The sequence below is a fragment of the Cynoglossus semilaevis genome, chromosome 3, assembly GCF_000523025.1.
Source record: "Cynoglossus semilaevis isolate Cse_v1.0 chromosome 3, Cse_v1.0, whole genome shotgun sequence".
Taxonomy (NCBI): Eukaryota; Metazoa; Chordata; class Actinopteri; order Pleuronectiformes; family Cynoglossidae; genus Cynoglossus; species Cynoglossus semilaevis.
Window position 1 is genome coordinate 11,850,844 of NC_024309.1, and position 21,865 is coordinate 11,872,708.

At 39.2% G+C, this 21,865-nt stretch overlaps 3 protein-coding genes and 1 non-coding gene across 10 annotated transcripts in view; 3 read left to right on the top strand and 1 right to left on the bottom strand.

The window, feature by feature from the left end:
• The first annotated feature begins 2,512 nt into the window (after positions 1-2,512).
• anxa13 (annexin A13) lies at positions 2,513-7,940 on the top strand. 2 transcript variants are annotated; one of them, XM_017031779.2, is made up of 11 exons: positions 2,513-2,680; positions 4,344-4,419; positions 4,516-4,610; positions 4,970-5,143; positions 5,238-5,271; positions 5,698-5,777; positions 6,470-6,538; positions 6,626-6,727; positions 6,859-6,934; positions 7,209-7,321; positions 7,503-7,940. In XM_017031779.2, exons 1-11 carry the CDS (start codon positions 2,528-2,530, stop codon positions 7,620-7,622), a joined length of 1,092 nt encoding a protein of 363 aa, XP_016887268.1. In that variant the 5' UTR covers positions 2,513-2,527; the 3' UTR covers positions 7,623-7,940. The 2 variants fall into 2 exon arrangements, with proteins under 2 accessions (XP_016887268.1, XP_008306291.1); XM_008308069.3 differs by having other exon boundaries at positions 4,973-5,143.
• A 1,160-nt stretch (positions 7,941-9,100) lies between these two features.
• On the top strand, positions 9,101-13,725 carry LOC103377306 (coiled-coil domain-containing protein 106-like). 2 transcript variants are annotated; one of them, XM_008308067.3, is made up of 5 exons: positions 9,101-9,741; positions 10,700-10,908; positions 11,050-11,259; positions 11,343-11,552; positions 11,796-13,725. In XM_008308067.3, exons 2-5 carry the CDS (start codon positions 10,710-10,712, stop codon positions 12,173-12,175), a joined length of 999 nt encoding a protein of 332 aa, XP_008306289.1. In that variant the 5' UTR covers positions 9,101-9,741; positions 10,700-10,709; the 3' UTR covers positions 12,176-13,725. The 2 variants fall into 2 exon arrangements, with proteins under 2 accessions (XP_008306289.1, XP_016886950.1); XM_017031461.2 differs by having other exon boundaries at positions 11,346-11,552.
• On the bottom strand, positions 9,349-9,422 carry trnan-guu (transfer RNA asparagine (anticodon GUU)). The gene has a single exon. It is a non-coding gene; the product is annotated as a tRNA-Asn (tRNA).
• A 688-nt stretch (positions 13,726-14,413) lies between the features above and the next one.
• The window catches only part of myo3a (myosin IIIA), a 46,757-nt gene continuing 39,305 nt past the window's right edge, over positions 14,414-21,865 (top strand). For all 5 annotated transcript variants that reach the window (XM_017031801.2, XM_025054508.1, XM_025054509.1 and 2 more), the window contains exon 1: positions 14,414-14,546. The gene's annotated coding sequence lies outside the window, so the exon portion shown is untranslated. The remainder of the gene's footprint in view (positions 14,547-21,865) is intronic.

Below are 21,865 nucleotides of genomic sequence, written 5' to 3' on the forward strand. Positions count from 1 at the left end.
TGACAGGACCAGGACCATTGTTTGGCTCCTGTGATATTATTGGACGACCAACTTTAGATAAATGGCCGTGTCTTAAAGCACACAAGACACACACGAGTATTTCTGGCCGATTATTGGTAATCTATGCTCTTATTAGTGTTACTGAAACTCAAGATGTCCTCAATTACACAGCTCCTCCTCCTCCTCCTCCCACGCTCCCTCCCCCTTCAGCTCCCCCTTCTTTAAGTCCATTAAAGATTAATGAGCCAATATTACATAAAAAAAAAACAGTAACTCCAGCAACGGAGATGACTTTACATGAGACTACACTTATTTTTTATTTTTTTTACAGGGAATTCTCTCTGCTCCAGACGTCGGGGATATTGATTAGAATTTATTGGATTAGTATTTAGGGCTGAACTTTCTGAACCAGATGTTTGAAACCAATCAAAACAACCCGAGGGGGTACAGAAGTGGAGAATGTTCCGTTCTGTGAGCTGATGAATCGTCTGGGCCGCGGTTCTCGGCCCGGTGACATCTCTCCCAATTAGGAGGTGGACCACAGCTCCGTGGGCTGGGTGAACACCATTTGTCTGAGAAGTTCCTCCTCTTGTTGCTGTCACAGTACGCTTCTCTGCCATTTGTAAAAAGACTCCGTCAATAAACACAAAAACCAACAGAAAATATATTTTTTTTAAATATTTCTGAAGTAGGCCAACAATTCTTACAATGAGGCCAAAAGGTACCACGACCCAGAGGCAATGTTTTTGTGACAATTGTGGAGATATATTTTTGTATTTTGAGGGTAAATATTTAATTTAGAGTCAGGATTAGAATTAGGATCAGATTAGAGTTAAAGTAAAGATTAGAATATATTTGTAATAGTCAAGGTTGGCGCACACATTCATATGTTTGTGCGTGTGGATGATGATGGAGAGAGGGAGAGAGAGAGAGAAAGACAGAGAGAGACCCATCAATCATCTGCCTGCTCTCTACCTGCAGGCACAAACGCTACATTTAAGGCACACATGCCTTCTGGAAATTGCTGTAATTGAGTGATTAAGACAGATGACGTCAAAGGAAAAGCTTTTTTCCCCACTCCACGGAGTGAACACTGGCTTCAGCCTTCACACACACGTCGGTGAGCCTGTGACTCACCGGCGTCCTGGCCTTGGGGCTCGGGGTTTGTGCTGCAGCAGTCTCTGGTGTCGATGATGAACCTGCTGTAAAAACCAACGTAAATTATGATTTGACCTTTTTGCTGCCAGTTTTGCGTCACCCTCCCAAAGCTGAAGTGCCTGGGCCTCACTGAGAGGAACATCTAGGCTGTACCTACGACAAAGATGAGCATTTATTCACGGTGAAAAACTTGTAGTTAGCTGATGTGACCACAAGGTGGTGGTAAGATATGTTTTGTTTTCACTGTACCCACAGCATAAAGGCATAGCTTTAGATTGACCAACAAAAATATATTTTGAATTTTTTTCTGATAGACAAATACATTCTACTGAACTACTTTAATATAAGACAAGGGAAATTCCAAAAATTTAAATTTTAAAGAACAGTATTATTCAGTCTTAGCTCTCAGTTACACAATGAAGTACTCTTGCGGTAGAGCAGCGCCCTCTGTTGGCCTATAGGATAATTTTAGAGACGTCTTCATTAATCATTTCATCGTAGGGAAAATACAGACAGTAACAACAGTCACTGTGATGTTTGGACTCACTGACGGCCTCTTTATTCTCCCGAGTTTAACTTTTAAATAAAAACACATTCGTTAACTGCAGTTTTAAAATGTTAACTTTAAATTGTCCAGAAAGTGGTTTTTTTTTCTGATTGAGCTGCTCTTCTACAGCAGGTAGTCTGGAGGTAATTACAGGGATCGAAGACACACTGTATGACTCACTCGCTCTTAAATTACCTGCTTTTGTTAGTGTGACGTCGACGGGCTCTTAATTACTGCTGTTTATGCAGACGCTGAGCATGTACTTGGTGTTGTTACAGACTGAGATCCTGGTGGTGGAGGTCAACACCACCGAGCATCATGTTCTTCATCATCCTCTTCATCATTATCAGCAGCAGTATAATTATGATGCAGGGACAGTTATACAAAGACAGTAAAGTAATGAGCATCAGCTCCGAGTTGGTAAATACACAGTACGACTGAATAATGACACCTGAAAATTAAGATTTTCATACTTTTCGAGAATAAAATTATATTAACTATTGGTTTAGTTTTCCGTATATATTTGAGATACGTTTGCTTTAACTGTGACTGTAGACCAGTGTGTTTATCATTAAAAAGTTAACTTTAAAGAATAACCCAGCTCCTCACAAGATTTCTTGGTTTAATCTAAGTTTTTTTCTGGATTTTTTTTTTTTTAACATTAAGAGGGATTTCTTGGTTTAATCTAAGTTTTTTTTATGGATTATCTTTTTTTTAAACATTAAGAGAAAAATAATCTGTAACGTCGTTCTCCTTCAGTGACACAAAACTGACGGGAACCCTGGTTTCAGCATCTTCACTATCACGGGACTGTGCGTCAGGATGGAAATGGTTAACACGGCCGTGGTGACGTCACAGGCTGCTGCTACTGCTGCTCTGGGCCGCACTTTGGACTCAATCTCCTTTCGGACAAGGTTCCAGCAAGTGATCAACCAGCAGCTGCACATTTACGAACACGACATGGGAAACTGTCAAGTAAGTGAATAAAGGAGGTGTTTTACAGACGGGAAAACCGCTATATACGTTATAGAAATAAGAAATGTGGAAATGAATGAGGGTCAAATCTCAACAGGAGCGATGACAGGTTTTCAAAACATCTTGTCACAGATCGTGATCACGTTAAATAGTCTTAATCATGAATATATTCTACAAAAATAAAAAAGTGTAAATCTATCCGTTTTTATTCCAATCGACTGTGTGTAAAAGCTGCCCAGCCTCCGCTTTGGTTTTAATCGATAGCATTTACTGCGCAACTCATTTAAAAATCAAAATAAATTAGAATAATTAGAGAAATAAGTATTTGGGTTTTACATGAGTTGGTGGTGTTTCGGTTAAGGTTCTTTCGGTAGTACAGACGACACGAATGTCACAAAATGTCACGGTATGACAGACAAAAACTGCGGCGGTGTTTTTTACGCAGAGGACCCGGGCCACTCCCCTGCGGAATTCATCATCACAGCTCCGTTACACAGGAGTGAGAGGTTTCACTGCTGCTCACTAGAATGGATGAAAGCAGTTCAGTGTCAGGGGAAGAGGTAGGTAAGACGAGAGCCAAGAATGGAGGAGGAAAATGCTTTACGCTTTTTACGTCCGAATATGTGACGTAAAGTATACTGGACCAGACCAGAAAGGAAAACAGCACGACTTTGTTTTTTTAGGGTTCTTACTAAAGTATTTAGCTTTGGGTGGTAAAATATTTTTTTGAAGTGATATGAATTAACATTATAAAAACGTGTCTGAAAACCCCCTCTACGCATTTAAATGCTAACTTAAAACATACTTTTACTATTTTTGCTAGCGTTCATGGCCCCCATAACTGTCGCCATTTTGTTTTCAAATACATTCGTCCTTCTGGGTAATACATCACAGAAAAACTAATGTTTATGGGTTTAAAGCTTTGTTAAAGTATAACTGCAAGTTAAGGTAAAAAAAAACTCATCTAAAATATTTTTAAAATGCCTTAAAGTGGTTCAGACGTTGCTAACAATAAGCCTATATATACTGTAAGTTACAAATAAACCAAAAGTACACAGATGATATTTCTGTAGTTACTTGTTAAAGTGAACTAAAGTAGTAACATGCCATACATACATAACAGTTAGCTACATGTTTTGATGGGGAAGGGATAGAAATAGCATTAAAAGTTAGCCATGATATTGCTAAGAGTTTCTGACAGATATTTTGAAGTTCAGTTTAGAAATTGGCAAAAACAAAGCTGAATTTAGGTCAAATAAAGTTGAAATTAGCCAAAATATAACAACACATATTCCTTAACGTGAGCCAAATAAAAACAAAAACACTGAAAGACATTTCACTGTGGCAGAAAAGTCACTGTGAAATATGCTCTTCTGATGTAGTCCATTTAAGCCCCCCTCTTTGATTATGGCCGACTTTCACACACGGCCCCCTCCAAGTTTGTTTAAAGAGCTGCAGCTCCGAATTCCTGGGCCGCAGCATTGTGTCATTATAGTTCTCCCATCCCCCATTAAAACTAGCAGCTGCTGCTCTCCTCCGTGGCCTTAATGAATCCTACTGGACTCTCCATATCTGCAGTCCAACCCCCAGTAGATCAGTGTAGTGATCAAGCTGTTTTTGAGTTTTCTTGTCCGGTTGGTGATTATGTTCCTGTCTTTTTCAGCCAACAATCTTTCCTTGTGAGGACTTTGACGTGGTGGCTGACATTAAGGCCATCCGTAAAGCCTGCAAAGGCTTTGGTAAGTTGGGAATGTGGGCGTAATAATTGTTTTATCTGTAACTTATACTGTTTTCACTGGGACTTTACACTGTGTTTGTGTTTTTTTTCTCTCCAGGAACAGACGAGCAGGCCATCATTGACATCCTGGCCGATCGCAGTGCAGCTCAGCGTCAGGAAATAAAACAGGCCTATTTTGATAAATATGATGATGTAAGTTTTACTCGAAACCTACACTTAATAGAAACCAAGAACTGTCTGAAGCATAGGTGACACTGGTCACTCATTTTGTTGGGTTATAATTATATTATAATCATTTTGTTGGGTTATAATTAGCTATGAATAGATCCAGGAATGAACTAAAAGGACCGACAAAGACTGCCACAAGAGGCACTATTAACTACATGGTTGCAGATCACATGCTACTACATGGGCGGCGCCATTAGGGACAGGAAAATTCAAATGAATGGAACTATTTTGAGTATGTTAGAAGATTAGCTGTTTTAGAGGCGCCCTCTGCTGGTGAGATACAGAGTTTATGTTTGCCGTCTTGTTAAAATTCTCCCTCCCAGCAGGAGTTGGTGGAGGTGCTGAAGAAGGAGTTGTCCGGAAACTTTGAGAAGGCCATCCTGGCCATGTTGGACCCCCCTGTCATCTATGCTGTGAAGGAGCTGAGGAAGGCCATGAAGGGAGCAGGCACCGATGAGGACGTCCTGGTGGAAATCCTCTGCACGGCCACCAACGCTGTGAGTTCACGTTATTGATCTGTTTATAACAAATTTAATCAATTAGTGTGAAAAATTGACGTACTTTATTTGCTGTCTTTGAATTTTTTAACAGGATATCGCTATGTTCAAGGAATGCTACTTTCAGGGTGAGTTAGCAAAACAACAAAGCATGCAAAAACAGACATTACATCTACGTTATATCCAAACCAGATCTGATTCTGGACCATTCAATCTTTTGGCCACCATTTTGCTTCGTGTCACACAGGAAACTTCTCACAGTGACTCATTAAAGTTAATTCATATCCATTCAGTCTTGTGACACACACTCATGCTCTGTTTAGTCAAGGCCCATCTTGTCAGAACTTCCTTGTTATGAACCAAAGATGATGTTTACCAGAATGTTTACTTATCTGTATTTTCTATTTGAGAGGAAATCTGAGGTGTAATCCTTTCATTTCTGTTTTTGTTTCATTTAAAGAGACCCGACTCTAGCTCTCAGTGACCAACAGTGTGAAATTAGCACATCTGTCTTTAATTCATCTGTTTTTGTTGGCGTTGTGCTTCGTCCCCAGTGCATGAACGTGACCTGGAGGCCGACATTGAAGGAGATACGAGTGGAGAAGTCAGGAACCTCCTCACTGCCCTCCTGCAGGTGAGCCACTTCACTGCACTCCTGAAACTGAACTCTGCACTGAAATCAAGCTCAGGCTCCTGCTGCCAAACTATTTGTGGTAGCCTCCACACACACACACACACACACACACATAGGCAAGACTCAGCTGCTTCAGTCAGACAGATAATCTTCACTATACAGCAGTATTTATCTAAGACTGTTCTCAGGATAAAAATAATGCCTCAGCTTTTATTTGACCCATGACTTATTTTTTCTTCTTAAATTAAAAAAATTACAATGTTTGTGTTTTATTACTCTGATTTTTATAATTGGAATCTGGCAATTTTTTTTGCTATATCATTGCTTACTATGACCTATTTTTTCCTGTCCCTTTTTTTTGTTAATTTTGACCAACTTTCTTGTAACTTCAAGCTAATGTACATTATAGCTGTTTCTCAGCAGTGACCTCATTATGTCTGCGCTAACTTTATCTGGACCACTTTGAGGTTCAGTCATCATATACTGTATATTAGTATATTAGCATATTATTAGTAAAACCTGACAGCCCTTAATAAGTAACAATGGAGTAAAGCTGAAAAGTTTTACAAAAATCTGTCCCAAAATGAGTGACTGGCATTTATCTGCATCACCTTTAAAAAACTTTTTTTTTTTATTTAAAAATTTAAAAAATTGTAATATAAGTAAAATAAAGTAAAAAAAAAATCTTTCAGGGGACCAGAGATGAGTCGTATGAAGTGGACGAGGATCTGGCAGAACAGGATGCAACAGCTCTGTTTGAGGTAAACACTTTTTCAAATGATGTCACAGAAATCACTACAAACTCTAAGGTGTTTTTGTCAACTCATAACATGTCTTTTGTGCTGCAGGCAGGTGAAGGTTGTTTCGGAACAGATGAGTCCACTTTCACCCACATCCTGGCATCCAGAAACTACCTGCAGCTGCAGGTCATGTTCAAGATATACGAGCAGGTCCGTCTCTGGTGTCACACTGATCATTAGTGATACCGTGGATCACCTAACACGGCTGGGACTGCAGTCTTTGCTGCAACTAAACTGTGGTTCACTGGAAATATATAAAGCATGTGTTTGTGTCTCCTCAGCTCTCTGGAACTGAAATCCTGGATGCCATTGAAAGTGAGACATCTGGGACTCTGAAAAAGTGCTACAAAGCTCTGGGTTAGTTAAGAAAAATACACATTAAATCTTTTGAAATGACAGATGTTTATGTTTATTATACAACATTAAAACTTTCAATCCTGTCAGCCGGTGAACACATGTTAAAAAAAAGCAGTGCAGGATGTTTACGAGTTGATTTTTGTGTGCTAGCTCCAGGGTACAGGGTTGTTAAATGTACTTCACTGCGTGTGTGGAGCTTGTTTACTTTCATAGTACTTTGAATGAAGCAGGTGGGATGTACAGTAATGGGCGACCTTTTCTCCCCACCTCACAGTGAGAGTGGCTAAGAATCCCCAGCTCTACTTTGCCAGACGTCTTCATGACGCAATGAAAGGAGCAGGCACCGACGAGGACACACTCATACGCATCATCGTGTGTCGCTCTGAGGTAATGACACACTTTAAATACTGCAATGTTGAATTCTACAGCTGCTAAACTGAAATCATTCTTAAATGTTACCTCAGTTATCAGTCAGTTAGTTCTTTATTAAGTATTCTAAGGTCACTTTTGTTAGATCTTAGATGAGTTACTTCTGACTAGTTCTGTCTGACCTTCCTGTCCTCAACAGTACGACCTGGAGACTGTCAAAGACATGTATCTGGAGAAGTACGATGTGTCTCTGAAGGAAGCCCTGAAGGACGAATGCAGCGGTGACTTCAAGCGCCTCCTGCTGGCCATATGCCACTGAAGCAGCTGTAGTTTCCTGACAAGCAAACTAACACTAACTCGGTCTGTGTATGTGGCATTTTGTCTGGAGCAGGAGGGTGGAAGTGATGACGCCCACTTGGCCCAAAGTCTGAGTCACACTCACTGTGTCTGACTCCGTTTTTAACTTTTTTACTAATTTTAACTCAGTTCCTTTACTTAGACATTACCAGAGTTTAACCATGGTACCTGTCAATCACTGCCCATTTCCTAGTTAGTTTTTAACATTTAAACTTTACTAGCATTTACACCGGGCTGACAGATTTGTAATCACCACAGACTAAAAAAAAATAAAAAAAAATCGGTAAGTACATGTCGACAACTGAAACAGCAATCAGCCAAAGTCACACTCAAAGAATCATCTCAGAACAGAATACATCTCAGCAGTGTCGGAAAGTTGCATTCTCTTCAATAACCATTAGAGGGCAACCTTACAGATTTCATAACTAGCTTTAATGGTTAAATAATGGTTAAATAACATTTTGCACAGCAGGTTTACAGTCGAGCCATGTGGCTGATGTTGCACTGACCTGGTCTCTGATTGGCTGATGGAGCTGAGGTTGTTTCAGACTCGGATCAAAGCACCGTATACTTTATTTATTTATTTTTGAACGGTACTTTTTTTTTTGTGCCCCGGGCCGTCGTCCTTCACCCTCCACGTCCTGACCTCAGTGACTGTGATATTTTAAATGTTAACTCTAATGCAATCCCAACATGTGGCCTGAAGCTTTTTCAAAAGTGAAGGAATGTGAAAGTTTGTTACAGCAGATGAAGAAATGATGATGAAGTGTTGATGAAGGATAATGTTTAACGTGATGCGAATGGATTATCCGATAAAGTCTCCAGATTATAGTCTATATTTTATTAACTCATAAGTATAAAAACTATATTAATTTACGTTACACCTCGAGGTATTTCCCACTAAAATAATACAAGAAACTTGACAAATCCATGTAAACCTCATTTTGTTATATATATATTTTTTTGTATTTTAAGACTAACAAGTAGAGTGTTTTAATATATAGCACCATTTATCTAGGTCAGAGAGTAACTGCGGAGAGTCATGAAAGAATCTAGAACCGTCTTCATCATGTCTGTGTTATTTCAGTCTCTACATGGCAGCTGTGATTCACTAAAGTACCAGTAAAGATGTTCAGTGTTTTGCACCGTCCTTGGCAGATACATACAGTACTGTAACTGCAGCCCACCATCACCGTAGTCACAGTATTATCATTAGCTTCTATTTGCTTCTCTGCATAGCCAAAGATTTTTAGTTTACATGCAAATAAAGTTGCCTGTGACATCCTATAACGTCTGGTCCTGTTTCAACTTTCACCTGTCGGAAAAAGGTAAAAACAGATTTTGTCCTCACCAGGTCTCCGTACTGTTCACATATACTGCATCCAGCTGCCATTATAGTTTATTATAACTAGGTTAAAGCTGAATTTTAACACATTAAAAGTCACCCTTATGACAATCGACAAATTTTGATGTGAATGTGATCTGAATCCACCAAGTCCTCAGATCCAACACCAGAAACCAGGATTTCCCCCCCCCCAAATCACTGTGTCAAACTCAGGCACAGGGGCCAAATCTGTCCTGCAGTGTAATTATATATATTTATTATATATATTTTCATTTGATTAAATGACAACATTTAATCGATAAGATCTTATAATTTCACGTTGTGCAAGTTTAAAAGATTAAGCCGTCCCTGGGTGGACTCGAACCACCAACCTTTCGGTTAACAGCCGAACGCGCTAACCGATTGCGCCACAGAGACTACGTCCATGGAGTGATAGTAAAAACTCAATCAATACACAAAGAAAATACTATATGAACACAAACCCGTACAAAACCCATATAATTACATAGTGGTGATAACACCGAATTTTATTTCGAGGTCCTGAATGCACCAGCTCCAGCCGGCGGCCCCGCCCCCTGTCGGAGACATGTATCTCATTACCTTCGGTTCTGCCCTGCTCACGCGTGTTTATTTTCATGACAAACCGTGTTTTTAGACAAATACAGAAGTCAGCGTCCACACACACTCACACGGGATCATCTCCAGCATCAGTGCCGTTGACTGGACTGTCTTAAAGGTCGGTGTTTTGCTGTTTTCTCTGTATGTTTGGTTGTTGTTGCTAAATCTCCCTCGTCTATCCGGGTATTTACAGTCATTAGATTCAATCTCAGCCAATTAAAACCACTCTATACTGAAATGAATGGGTTTTCTGCATCACAGTAACATCAGTCTTATTATGACTGCTGTATTCCAAGGTTTGTACATATAAATGGTATAAAATATTAATAAATAATCCCTACGAATATTGAACAGTAACATACATATGAATATGGATTTATCACAGTGTTTGTGGCGTCTCAACGTTCACCTGAGTTAACCATTACACTCTAACCGTCAGTCAACTTCCTGTTTCTAACCAGACGGTGGGACTTTAACATAGAACAACATCTGGTTCAAAGGTGTGGATTATCACAGCTTCGTGATTAGACTTTTATTACAACTCCAGCTTGAATATGTCACTGATTTGAACTGCTGTCATCGACACATTTAAGCCAATCAACTCACACTGATAGACTGAGGGGATTGACAGTTATTGGCGACTCATCAATTCTTCATTAAATATTTGCTGTGTTTCAGTGTTGAATGGACTGTAGTTCAGGCAAAATCAAGTAACAAAACAAGTCTTTGTTTTTACTTCAGCTTCAGCAGATCCACTCTCCCACGGAGCTAAAACAAAGAGGCTGTTTTATCATATAATTATGACTTCTGTGATGCTTAGTTTTGGTGTAGCATTTTATAATTATAAGATCTTTATCTCCTAATGACTAGATCCAGATCTCATAATAGATGGTTTTCCCGATAATTGTTATTACCCATGATGCATCACGTTTTTGGCCATGTTGTGTAAAAAAAGACACGAACAGGTAGACGTACATTATCGATAATGACAACAAAAGACAAGAATATACTTTTTGATTATACTTTTCACGATTATATCACGTTTGGAAACCAGAAATGTTTTAAACATTTCCCAGGTGTGGTGAGATGTCGTCTCTGTGGCAGTCCAGTTATTCTCCCTGCATAGAGATCGACTCCAGCTCTGTGAAGTCCAAGGACCGGCTTCACTCTCCGGCCTGGCTGAAGCAGGAGCACGATGACCTACATGTCATCAAGTGGGAGAGCTTCCAGTCAGGAACGTCTGCAGACTCAGTTCAGGACAACACACCCAGCAGTGCCATGTCAGGTGGAGGGAATATTTAATTTTTTAACAAGTATGGGTTTCGAACCGAGTTTCATCTAAGAACGTCTTACAAAGGCAACATTTATCAGATGTAAAATGTAAACCAAAGGTAAAGAAACTTTTTTTTTCCTTTCACTTTTCCAGCCTCACATTTGGAAAACCTTCCTCCTCGTGTGCTGCTGACCATCACCAGGCTGCAGTGCATGTTGGAGAGCAAACAGGAGCGCATCGCAGCTCTGGAGCGACAGGTGGAAGACCTGATGCAGGACCGAAAGTTCCTGAGGAACCAGATCGAAAACCTCACCAGCGTCCGCTCGGTACCAGCGTTTGCCTCCCCGAGTCCAGTGACGGAAGGTCAGAGGTCACAGCTCGTACCGTGTCCTAAAAAAAACAAAAACAAAACAAACTAAAACTTTGTTGATTTTTATTTTTTGCAGTAGTTCCCAAACCCAGTAAGGTGCAGCACTCAGACAGCAAGTCCAGGAAAAGAGAGCGAGCTTCGTCCAGTTCCTCTGACAGGAGCAACAGCGGCTCCGAAGACTCAGATTCTTCTGAAGTTTCAGCAGCGTCCAGTGAACACAGGAAGAAGAAACACCACAAGGACAGGAAGAAGTCCAAGAAAGGAAAAGACTACACCAGGAAGAGAGGTCAGAATGTAGTACTTGTACTGCAGTATAACAAGTTTTTTTTATTTTTATGGAGCAGAACGAACTGTTGTGGAGCAGAACGAACAAATGAACATCCATTCACACACAGACCAGGCCAAATGTATAATGACTAAATGGACAAGTAGTTATATTTTCAAAGGTGCATCAGTAGCATTCAGTTGTCATGGGTGTACAGGTGCCCTCTTGTGGCCATTAATGATAAAATGTTTGTTTCTTTTTCAGCTACCGGTGTCCAGTACGTCATCCATCGCTACAGACAGGTCTTGTCGGCCTACATCAAGAAGAAGAGCATGAGCGAAGCCTTTCGACACCTGGGAATCGACCGCAACACCATTGCCAACACTGCGTCCATCGCCGAGCTACACCTGGCTGGGAAAGACATGGTGCCCCTGGTGGGGACGTTCCGTCATGGGGAGGAAACTCTGGTCAGCTACGCTCAGAGGTGCACTCTGGCCATCGACAGCGATTCAGACCTGTCCAGGAGAATAGATCACATGAAAGCCAACGGAGAGCTGCTGCCCATCTCTGGGAAGAGGCCCAGGCTGTCGCACTCTCACATGCAGCCGCTGGGTGTCGCTGCAGACAGCATTTTGATAGGTTGAGCTTGATCAGGTTTAAAGGACTCGGAAACACTTGTACCCAAAAAAGACTTTCTTTGGTCTCAGCTGCTGGACTCGAAGCTAAAGAGGCTTTAATCTGATATACAGTAAGTTTTATCAATTTTTGAGCTACCTTTTAGCTGTGATGATACACATGGCATTAGCTATGTGTTTATTTTTTAAAACACAAACACCTTTTAATGCTTGTGTAGCATGTAGATTTATTTAATAATTGTCCAAATTACATATAAATTATGTAAATATGCACTAAATAGTTGAAAGAAGTTATCGAGTTAATATTTAAGATATTATATGGTAAAAACAAGTTACAAATCTCCACCAGATGGCAGTGTTTGCTCACTGCACTGTTTCTCACAAATCAGCACTCTATTTAAAAAAAAATTGATTCAAAATGGTGCAATGTCCATTTCTGACATGGTTGTGACGTTATCGACATGTGGAAGTTATTTAAATATAAATGATGTAAATGTTTAAAATTTAAACTTCCCGCTGATAAAAGTAATCTTGAATAAACCCTGAAGAGAAGTTCGTTTCAATCTAGTCGGAAACCATTTGCATCGCTGTTCTGTTTGCACTGAAGGAAGTGAAAGACCCTCCGGTGATGGTCGGTGTCATTGTCACCTCACTATGGTGTTTGTCTTTCACACGCGCTGACAAATTGCTGGTGTGCAGCCATTATAGCTGCTGTTTATCTTCACAGCAGACACTGTCACTGTCAGCAGCTTCACAGGACAAATCTCTGCTTATCTCCACTCCGTTTGGCCCTTTCTCCATCACCTCTAACTATAAACACATCACATATCTATTTTTTTAGTTATTAAAATTTACATACCCTCTATTGGTGTCCCTTTATAATAACAATATTAATAATAATTATTATTATTACCCCAATAAAACATTGACTTTGGTCTAGATACCTGGGTTGTAGACTATTCCTTATTATAACAGTTTTTTTATTTTGGAAAATACCATAAGGACATTGTGGCCTCTTTATACCTTCAAGTAAAATTCTAGTAGAGATATTTCAGGTTACAAGAAGAGACCAGGATTTATGTCAACACCCTGAACCACTGTCTCACTTTTGTTCTCTGTTCTTTGTTAAAACTAATCGATTATCCAATTCATTGATAAGATATTTTATTATTCTCCACGTCAAACCTGCGGTGAAACAAACCCTGTACCTGCCGATGCACCGGTATGACAGCTGTGAATTTGCTGCTAACGACTGCAGCCAGAAAAAGACGACGTGCGACTAATCGAGCTTGAAGCCTCCCCCTTCTCCTCCCCCGGCCTTTTGACTCACACTGATGTGAGGCCAGCTGGGACTCCATTTTCTGTCTTTTCCTGAATGCAGATGCCGTGTCATTGCAGAAGTGGCTGACGCCCCCGCCTTCCTCCTACTCCTCTTTCTCCTCTTCTTCCTCCTCCCTCCTCCAGTGTGTCCTAATAGGATGTGACCTTCACAAAAAAGAGCATCTGGATGTTCTTGCACTGAGCAGTTATAATAAACATTTTTGTTAATTGACTTGAATTTAAATAAAATAAATCTGATTAAAAATATGTAGCATTTTGTTGTCTTTTTTTGTCTTTTGTTCTTTTGACTCATAATTTAAGGATTCTGTGATAACGTTTTTGCATAATATGAAAACTTTTTTTCATAATAGGGAGATGGTAAGGTAGCAAAAGATTATAATTATAATAATAAACTTTAGATTGAACCACTCTACAGGGAACGTTAAGTAGCTTTCGTTTTAAAACAAGTGATTATAATTGTAGTTTTTTACAGTTACAGAGTGTATTTTAGGATAACCAATGATGAGCTTAGTTCACTCAGCTTGTATTAGCTTTTCCCTCGGGCCTTGAAGGCGTCTCAGCAGGAGACAAAGCAGGAAAAAAAGTCTGGGTCTCCAAGGACAGCTGATTAGTTTTGCTCAGAAAACCAGTATAACCAGAAATGACAAGAAACCGCAGCGTCACTGTACAACAGAAGTAAAGAGTTCAAAAAAGTAAAAAAAACAAAACAAACAAAAACTAATAAAAATATGTTTTTTCATGCCCCATTATAACTGTACATTGGCATCTGCCCTCCATTTGTATTTTTCTGTTTGTATTTTTTATTCTATTTTCTCTTTTTTCTCTTTATTTATGCAGAAATGTGATTTGAAAAACGTTTTTCTTAATGTAGGTCAAGGAGAACTACACTACCAAACAGCTACCATTCAAAGGCTAAAGTTATTTAGTTTGTCTCCTGTGGGCCTCTGTAAAGACATGGTGATCCAAAATGGCCGCCTCAATAGAGAGGACCTGCAGTTCATGGAGGGCCCAGCCCTCCCTCAACATTTCAAACTTTCAGGTGAGTAAACACTAATAAAAGTACTAGCTGAATTATTTTAAATTTGGTCTGGATCAGAAACTTAGGATTGTTTGTTTGTTTTGTTTTGTTTTGTTTAGTTTTTGTTAACTTTCTACAGTCTTACATTGTTTTGGGAGAAGCTAACCGCTAACTCTAGAAATACCAGAACAACATTGCTGCTAAAAAAGTTTGAAATATATTTCAGCTGTGTTAACAACAAGCAAGAACACATATTTTTTACTGTAATCCTGTTGTGGTGAGTGTTGTTTGTATTTTAAAACAGCAGCTGAATCTTAATAAGGACGTTTTCTAAGTGAATTGTAAATGTTTACAGACCAAGGAGCTAGCTTTTGGTTGTTGTTTTGTCAAACTTGTGGCCTGAGGTCTCAGCATTGGTGAAGAAAAGTTTATTATAAAGTTTATTTTTGGACAGTGGGTTTAAACATCAACTTAAAATGTCCCTGTGAAATGTAGTTGGCAGATGAAACTATTTTTAAATCAAATAATTGTCTGTGTGAACCCTGAATCAGTGAGTCATAACAGAGATGGAGATTCTGTTGTTGTGGGGACATTTTTGTCCTAGAGGGGGCATTGCTGGTTGTTGGCTGACTGAGAGGATGTTTTAAGGTTCAACATTTAGTTTGTTGTTCTGATTAAAAAGGTAAGGATTGAGATTTGGCAAATATATGAAATAGTTATGGTTAGTGTGAGCAGCAGTGAATGCAACCCTGCGCCATCTTTAAAAAAGTGGGTCAGGTTGGTCATTTAGGACATTTCTCCCCTGTGGTAGATTTGAGGTGGGGGCTGTAGACTTGGCACCAGTAACTGTTCTGTATCTAATGTGTGTTTTTTTTAAATCTTCCTGCACTTTCTGCTTGTCTGTAACAAACATGGAGCTGTTCGTCATCTTAGGACACTAGGGGCCACTGTTGTAATTTCTACAACACACTACTGTTCTGTTCTACTGTCACATAAACGGCAGAGAACAACAATTATTTCAATAAAACCTTGATCACAACCAATCTGGCGGCTGGACATCCACAAACCTCTGCTCTAGTGTCAGGTGAATTTCATGATAACCTTAACAGACGCAGAATAAAACACACACAAGGAATAAATGGTACAACATGTTAGGACACACCGCTCTTGGAGCAGTCGGCAGCAAGCAGCCCACATCAGCATCACCAGATTGCCCCTGACAATGACAATAAAGAGAAAAAAAAGTCAAAGATGCTAATCTGGCCGCTAAGACCCTCTTCACAACCACAGCTACACTCCATCAACAAGTCTGCAGATACTGCTGCTCTGCTCTCCGTCTGGCTGCCACTGATAACAACTTACCTGGGGCTGATGGGTAATAGCCTTGCATGTGTAAAGCCCAGAAGAGGTGGAGGCAGATTTTTTTTTTAATGTATTCTGGGGTAAATCCTGCAAATACCCCTCACTGTGCCTGCTCTGATGTAGCCACCGGCCTCTGGTGGTGGAGCGTGAACACCACGTCTGCAGGATTATGATTTGTCGTGATGTTGTGGAAGATGGCTGCACTCCACACGTTACCTATGCCGTGCCAAAAGTTTGGAATGCTACGAAGCACGGGCGAAATCAAGGCCAGGGATGTAAAAATATGTAAAAGAAGTCGTGTATATACAGTACGACCTCTATTTTCAGGGTCGGAGGCGGTGAGTGTTTTGGGGTCGGTTCCCCCTCAGGTGTCCTCAGACTGACAGTGGTGTCTCATGGGAGATGAAGGAGTGCAGCATGATAAATGGATGTAGGCATCCAGGGCCTGAAGGGTTGTTTTTATAGTATCTGAACCGGTGAACGTTCTATACATCACACAGTTGTTGGCAGTGAAAGTGGTTGGGGATGTTTCATGAATAAAATCGAAAAGGAAAAGGTTGGCTGGACTGCCCATCGCCACTATGTGGTGCTGTGGCAGTAAAGGACTTACCTTTGTATATTGTATATTTTTATTTTTCATTGTTACCTTTGTATATTGTATATTTTTATTGTTCATTGTTGGTTTTGTGATTTTTATTTTTTTTTTGCTTTTTGACGCCATTTGTTCCATGAAGTTTCCCGTTGCCTGTATAATTTGTTTTAAGTCAGTGTTGTCTGCTGCTTTCTATCATTGGTTCATAGGCCTTGAAGAAATTAACTGGTTTCTTTGATGTGTTTTCTAACCAGAATCCTAGTCTATCAAATATTTTCACGACCCCCTGCCCTCGAATACACCTATCTCCCCTCCAGAGGCCTCAGACCCCATGTTGAGGATCTCTGCCTTACAGGTTGTCAGCGAGGCTCGACTGAGGGTTGTGTTGCTAGTTGTGTTGTCAGAACTTTTTTTTCTTCTAATAATTGATAATCAATGCCTAGATTATAAGTTTGAAGACAGTTATTGTAGTACTTCCTGCTTCCTCTATGTGGTGCTGTGCATATTTAAGACACTATAAATATAATAGTCTTAAATATTTTATTCAATCTTGCACAGAATTACTCATAAGAAATATTAAAATAGAAGACAATATGTCTAACAAATGTGGATTTCAGAGCTGCCTGTGGGGGGCACTATTGAGACTTTATAGATTAGAGATTTTAATTAACTAATGGCTAATTTTTAAAAAAAAAATCTAAACTAAGTTTGTGGGCTCTTAAATTCTTATAAAATTTAGAAGCAGCAGCAGATGAAGAGATTCGGACACTTCATGTTCTCGGACGGTGTCCAGATGCTCAGACTCGATATCAAACTTCTTTGTCTCCACTGGTGCCTGCAGCAAACTAGGGATTTCTGTCTGTGCATCAGTTGGACACAGAGGACAGACTGGTGTGTGACGTAGAAAGAAACGTAAGTTGACAGGCAGTAGGACCCCCGATCCCACCCTCACATTCTGTTGGATGTTGGTCCAGTGACGCAGGAGCTGCCTGACGTCACAGTGTGGTTTTTTTTAAAAAAAGGTGAAAATTCACAACAACAGTTAGACTCACCACCCAGAATGTCAGTGGATCGTACACTGTTTAACACCCAGCCCACACTGCCTGGTGTTCCCGATCAGATCTCTGGTGGAGTCCACGTCCTGGTGTGGTTTTTTCAGTGTGATGAGTGTGTGTTTCTTCTGTTTGACCTCTGATTTTAACAGCTGTTAATCACACACTGCTGGTTTTTCCTCCATTGTTCTATTGTTTCACAGAGAAATAGTGTCTGTTCATTATCTAATCTAATGACTCGTAGTGTTTTTGTTTTTTAAAGAATGCATTAAAAACAACATATGCTACCTGATTTTCAAAAAGCTATTTCTGAGCTAATGTTTATTTTGCTAACTTTTAGCCACCAAGGTGCATTTTCTTAACTTATCTCATTGTTATGATTTATGTTTTTTTTTTTTTTTAGATTTTTTTTTCATAGCTATTTGTTAGCTATCTTATTCTTTGACAAACATTTAACTATTTTGGCCAAAGTCTGAACTGGATTAAATCTTGGTTTACATTATGTCATTATTATGGTATGGATATTTTTTTAGCTAAATATTAGTTAATATTAATATTAGCTATTCTCTATTGTTGACTTATTTCTTATTTCTGTTTCTTTTGGTTTCTGATGGTTTCGCTGATCTCTTTGCCAAATGTTGGCCGTTTATGGAAATAAAAGTTAACTAGCTATACTTTAGTTTTCAGTCCAGTGCAGTGCTGCAGGCAGATTTAAGTCAAATGTGAATGCAAAAAAAAAGTTTGGCAAAAGTACAGCAGAAAACATATTAATATGCAACAAAAATATCACTTTCACCAGTGACGGTGACGTCACGAGAAACAGGAATAAACCAAAGATTCAGGGACTTGAATACAGATGAGATCCACTCCGTTACCCAACTGTGCTGCAGTAAGAAGGACAAACTCTGCTTTAACGATGAGTCACACACTCACACACACAGAGACACGGTATTATGTCACGCACTCCACTGTTTGTAGTCGTGACATGAAAAACACTGCTTTTAAAACACCGGCAGTTTTTTTTTCTTTTTTAAGCTGTGAGTCGTTCATGGTGGAGTAGGACATTTAACTGTTCCAGAAGCTTCTCTGGTGAATCAGCTGAAGAGGTTTTTCACTTCTATCCATGTTATATCTGGCGTCAACATTCTGCCTGGTTTAGTTTATATTTAGCTAACCTTGAGCTTATTTGAAGCTGTTTTATGCTAATATTTAGCACACGTTGCCATTTCCTTTCGACGTTTCTAGATTTATTTACCCAAACAGCATGTAAACACAGATATATATAATAATATAATATAATATCTGCCCAATATCTGGTTTCTAGAATGTTAACCACACCTTTAATTCTACGTGAATTACTTTTTGTAAATGAAATTAAATGTTCTGATCAAGAGGCTAATTAAAATTTATCACTTTAGGATTATTGGTGTAACGACTTCTCCAATGTCAGAAATATCCTTATTGACTTACTCATTTTTTGGCTGATGCACTAGCGGAGAATAGGAACAAAAAGGTTAAGCAACATTCTAAGAAGATTGATGGATAGATTGATGGAGGAATTGATTTGTTCGCTTTTTCAATCTTTGTGTGGGAATCGATATCTGCCTCCCATCCTTTCTGACACTGCACTGAAATCGTGCTGCCGTTTTCTTCTTCTGCAGTCACCAGGTTAATTGAATTTATATGTCACTTTACTCTGGAAACAACTTTTTTTAAAAACATTTCTCATTAATGTAAATGGTTGGAGGATCTGAGAATGAAATCATTGTTTTCCTTTCGCACGCCCACATATTTCCACCACAACCGCTCAAAACAACGTCCACCTCTGTCCACTGCATCAATCATGTAATACTACTTGAGTAGAATATTAAAAATACTGGCAGGAGGTTGGACACAATCAGACCTAAATCAGGGCTCATTTCAAGGACATCGGAGGAGACGGGGCTGTGATTGTCGCTGCCTGTGGACGCGGCACAGTCTATGAAGACTGATTGAATCACGCTGCTGATGAGGCCATTGTGGCCGTGGAGGTACGTGGTGTGAATGTCTGACAGGCCTGGAGCTGCTGCCATGAATGAGTGGACGCCATTGTGTCTGACCGCTGGGCCGTGACTTTCACAGCTGTGGTGTTTACCAGCACATCACCAGTCCATTAAAGAGGTATTGGGATTGTGCGGTAGATTATTAGCTTATCATTGCTTCCTAGATACATCCATGAAGCTCTAATTTACCCGAGCGCACACTTTGAAATGTAGGTCATGACAATGTTTCTCTGTTTGGTATCATAGTCCTGTCTACGTTATGGTATTTCTCTTTGTTTTTATATTATTTCTGAGCTGGGTGAATTAGGCTTGTGTAAATATATATATATATATATATATGTTTCTATATATATATATATATATATGTTTCTATATATATATATATATATATGTTTATATATATATATATGTATATATATATGTGTCTATATATATATATATATATATGTTTATATATATATATATATGTGTGTATATATATGTATATATATATGTGTCTATATATATATATATATATATATAGAAACATATATATATATATATATATATGTTTCTATATATATATATATATATATTGGTTTGTTCAGGTTGTTGGTTATTTGTGTCTCAGTGGAGAAAATGGTCTTAGTTTATGTCGTTAAGACATGTTTTGTAATAGAAATGCCTAATGGATGTTCTCAGCGGCTAAAGCTAAATGAGCTGCTTGTCTTTCTAGTACCACTTCATTTTTTAACAATGTAATTACTCTGCAGACTTTATGCTGTTTTTTTCCTGTTGTTCACAAATGAAGCAGCAGAAGAAAATTCAGCTCAGAAAAAAAGGAGGCAGCTAAAAAGCTGGTATAACAACTCGTTATTTTTTAAACTTCTGTGTGGATAGATTAATGCTTAAAAATAGTTTTGGAATAGCACCCAATAAATTACTGCGTTTGATTTATATTTAATGTTAACTGGAAATGCAGCAGGACATTGAAAGCAGCTTTGTTTGTTTTGTGTTTTAGGATGCAAAAATAAAATAGTTCAGTTAAAAAACTGTAGGGCCTGGGCTTTAACTGACAAAGTCGGAAAGTTTGCTTGTGGAGACGGATCCAGTAGGGGGCAGTAATGCAACTGAAGTGATGCAGAGCTGCCTTTAGAACCTCATAACAGAACAAGTTGGGGGGAGAGGTCAGCTAGTAGAAAGATTTGTTATTATTATTAGAATGTTGGGGAGAGGTCAGCTAGTAGAAAGATTTATTATTATTATTAGAATGTTCTACTGTGGAACTATTACTCTTGACATGAAAATATACGACACCCAGCATTCACGTGTTTGCATAAAAAAATGTCTACAAATATAAACAGTAAAAAATGTATTTGCAAACATATGTTGTACTCCCTCAACTTACTATTTGCATCCCTGATCAGATACGGTGTAACATTATTATATTTGATATTTCGACTCACAGATGAACTCTCCTTCATGTGAACAGGTTTCCAGGTTAGACACTATCTGTCCAGCCCTGATTCATGGCCATCTTCTGTGAGCCATCACTCATCTTGTCTTTACACTGTTCTATAAAGGCTTTGGAATCGTGTGTCTGGACCTTTGCCCACTTTAATCACACGGCCATTAGGGCCCTCAGTGTCTCTGCATGCTTGGGAGTCGCTCCTTGGATTTTCCTAGGCTTCATTTGTAAAGCGATGGAGCAGGAAATGAGGTTGGTTTGCAGCAGTGGTGCAGGCCTGGAGGATGTGGATGTGAAAAAACCATAAAGAGGGTGAGTAGGTGGTGGGAGTGTTGGGGTGAGGGTGGAGGGTCATCGCCATTGATGACAGCAGCATGGTTCACTGGACTGGTCTAGACAGTGATGTCACTAAGATCCAGATTTACCGTTGATGTAAAGGTGGATCAGTGGCCTGATTGGATGGTGAGGTTTCTATGGCACTGAATGAACTATATTTAACTGAGTTGCACTGAAATGTAAGAAACCATTGAAATTCCATTTTTCAAGGACTCTTTTTTTGAACATCTAAATATTTAGCTGTAAATCGAAAGCTCAAAAGCCTGGAAATAAAATAAAAATATGAACTAAAATTGGTTTAACATAAATAAATAAGGTCAAACCCAAATTAATGTCTTTTAAGCACAGAATATTATTCCCCAAAAATAGCCACCAAAGATGGTAAGCTAACATGTGTCCCTTGGTGTTGTGACCTTGTGTCTGTGGTCTTTATTTTAAAACCATTTTCCATCTTTTTTTCTTTCCTAGTGTGTTCCAAATAGACGTGTATCAATAATAATTAGTGAGAT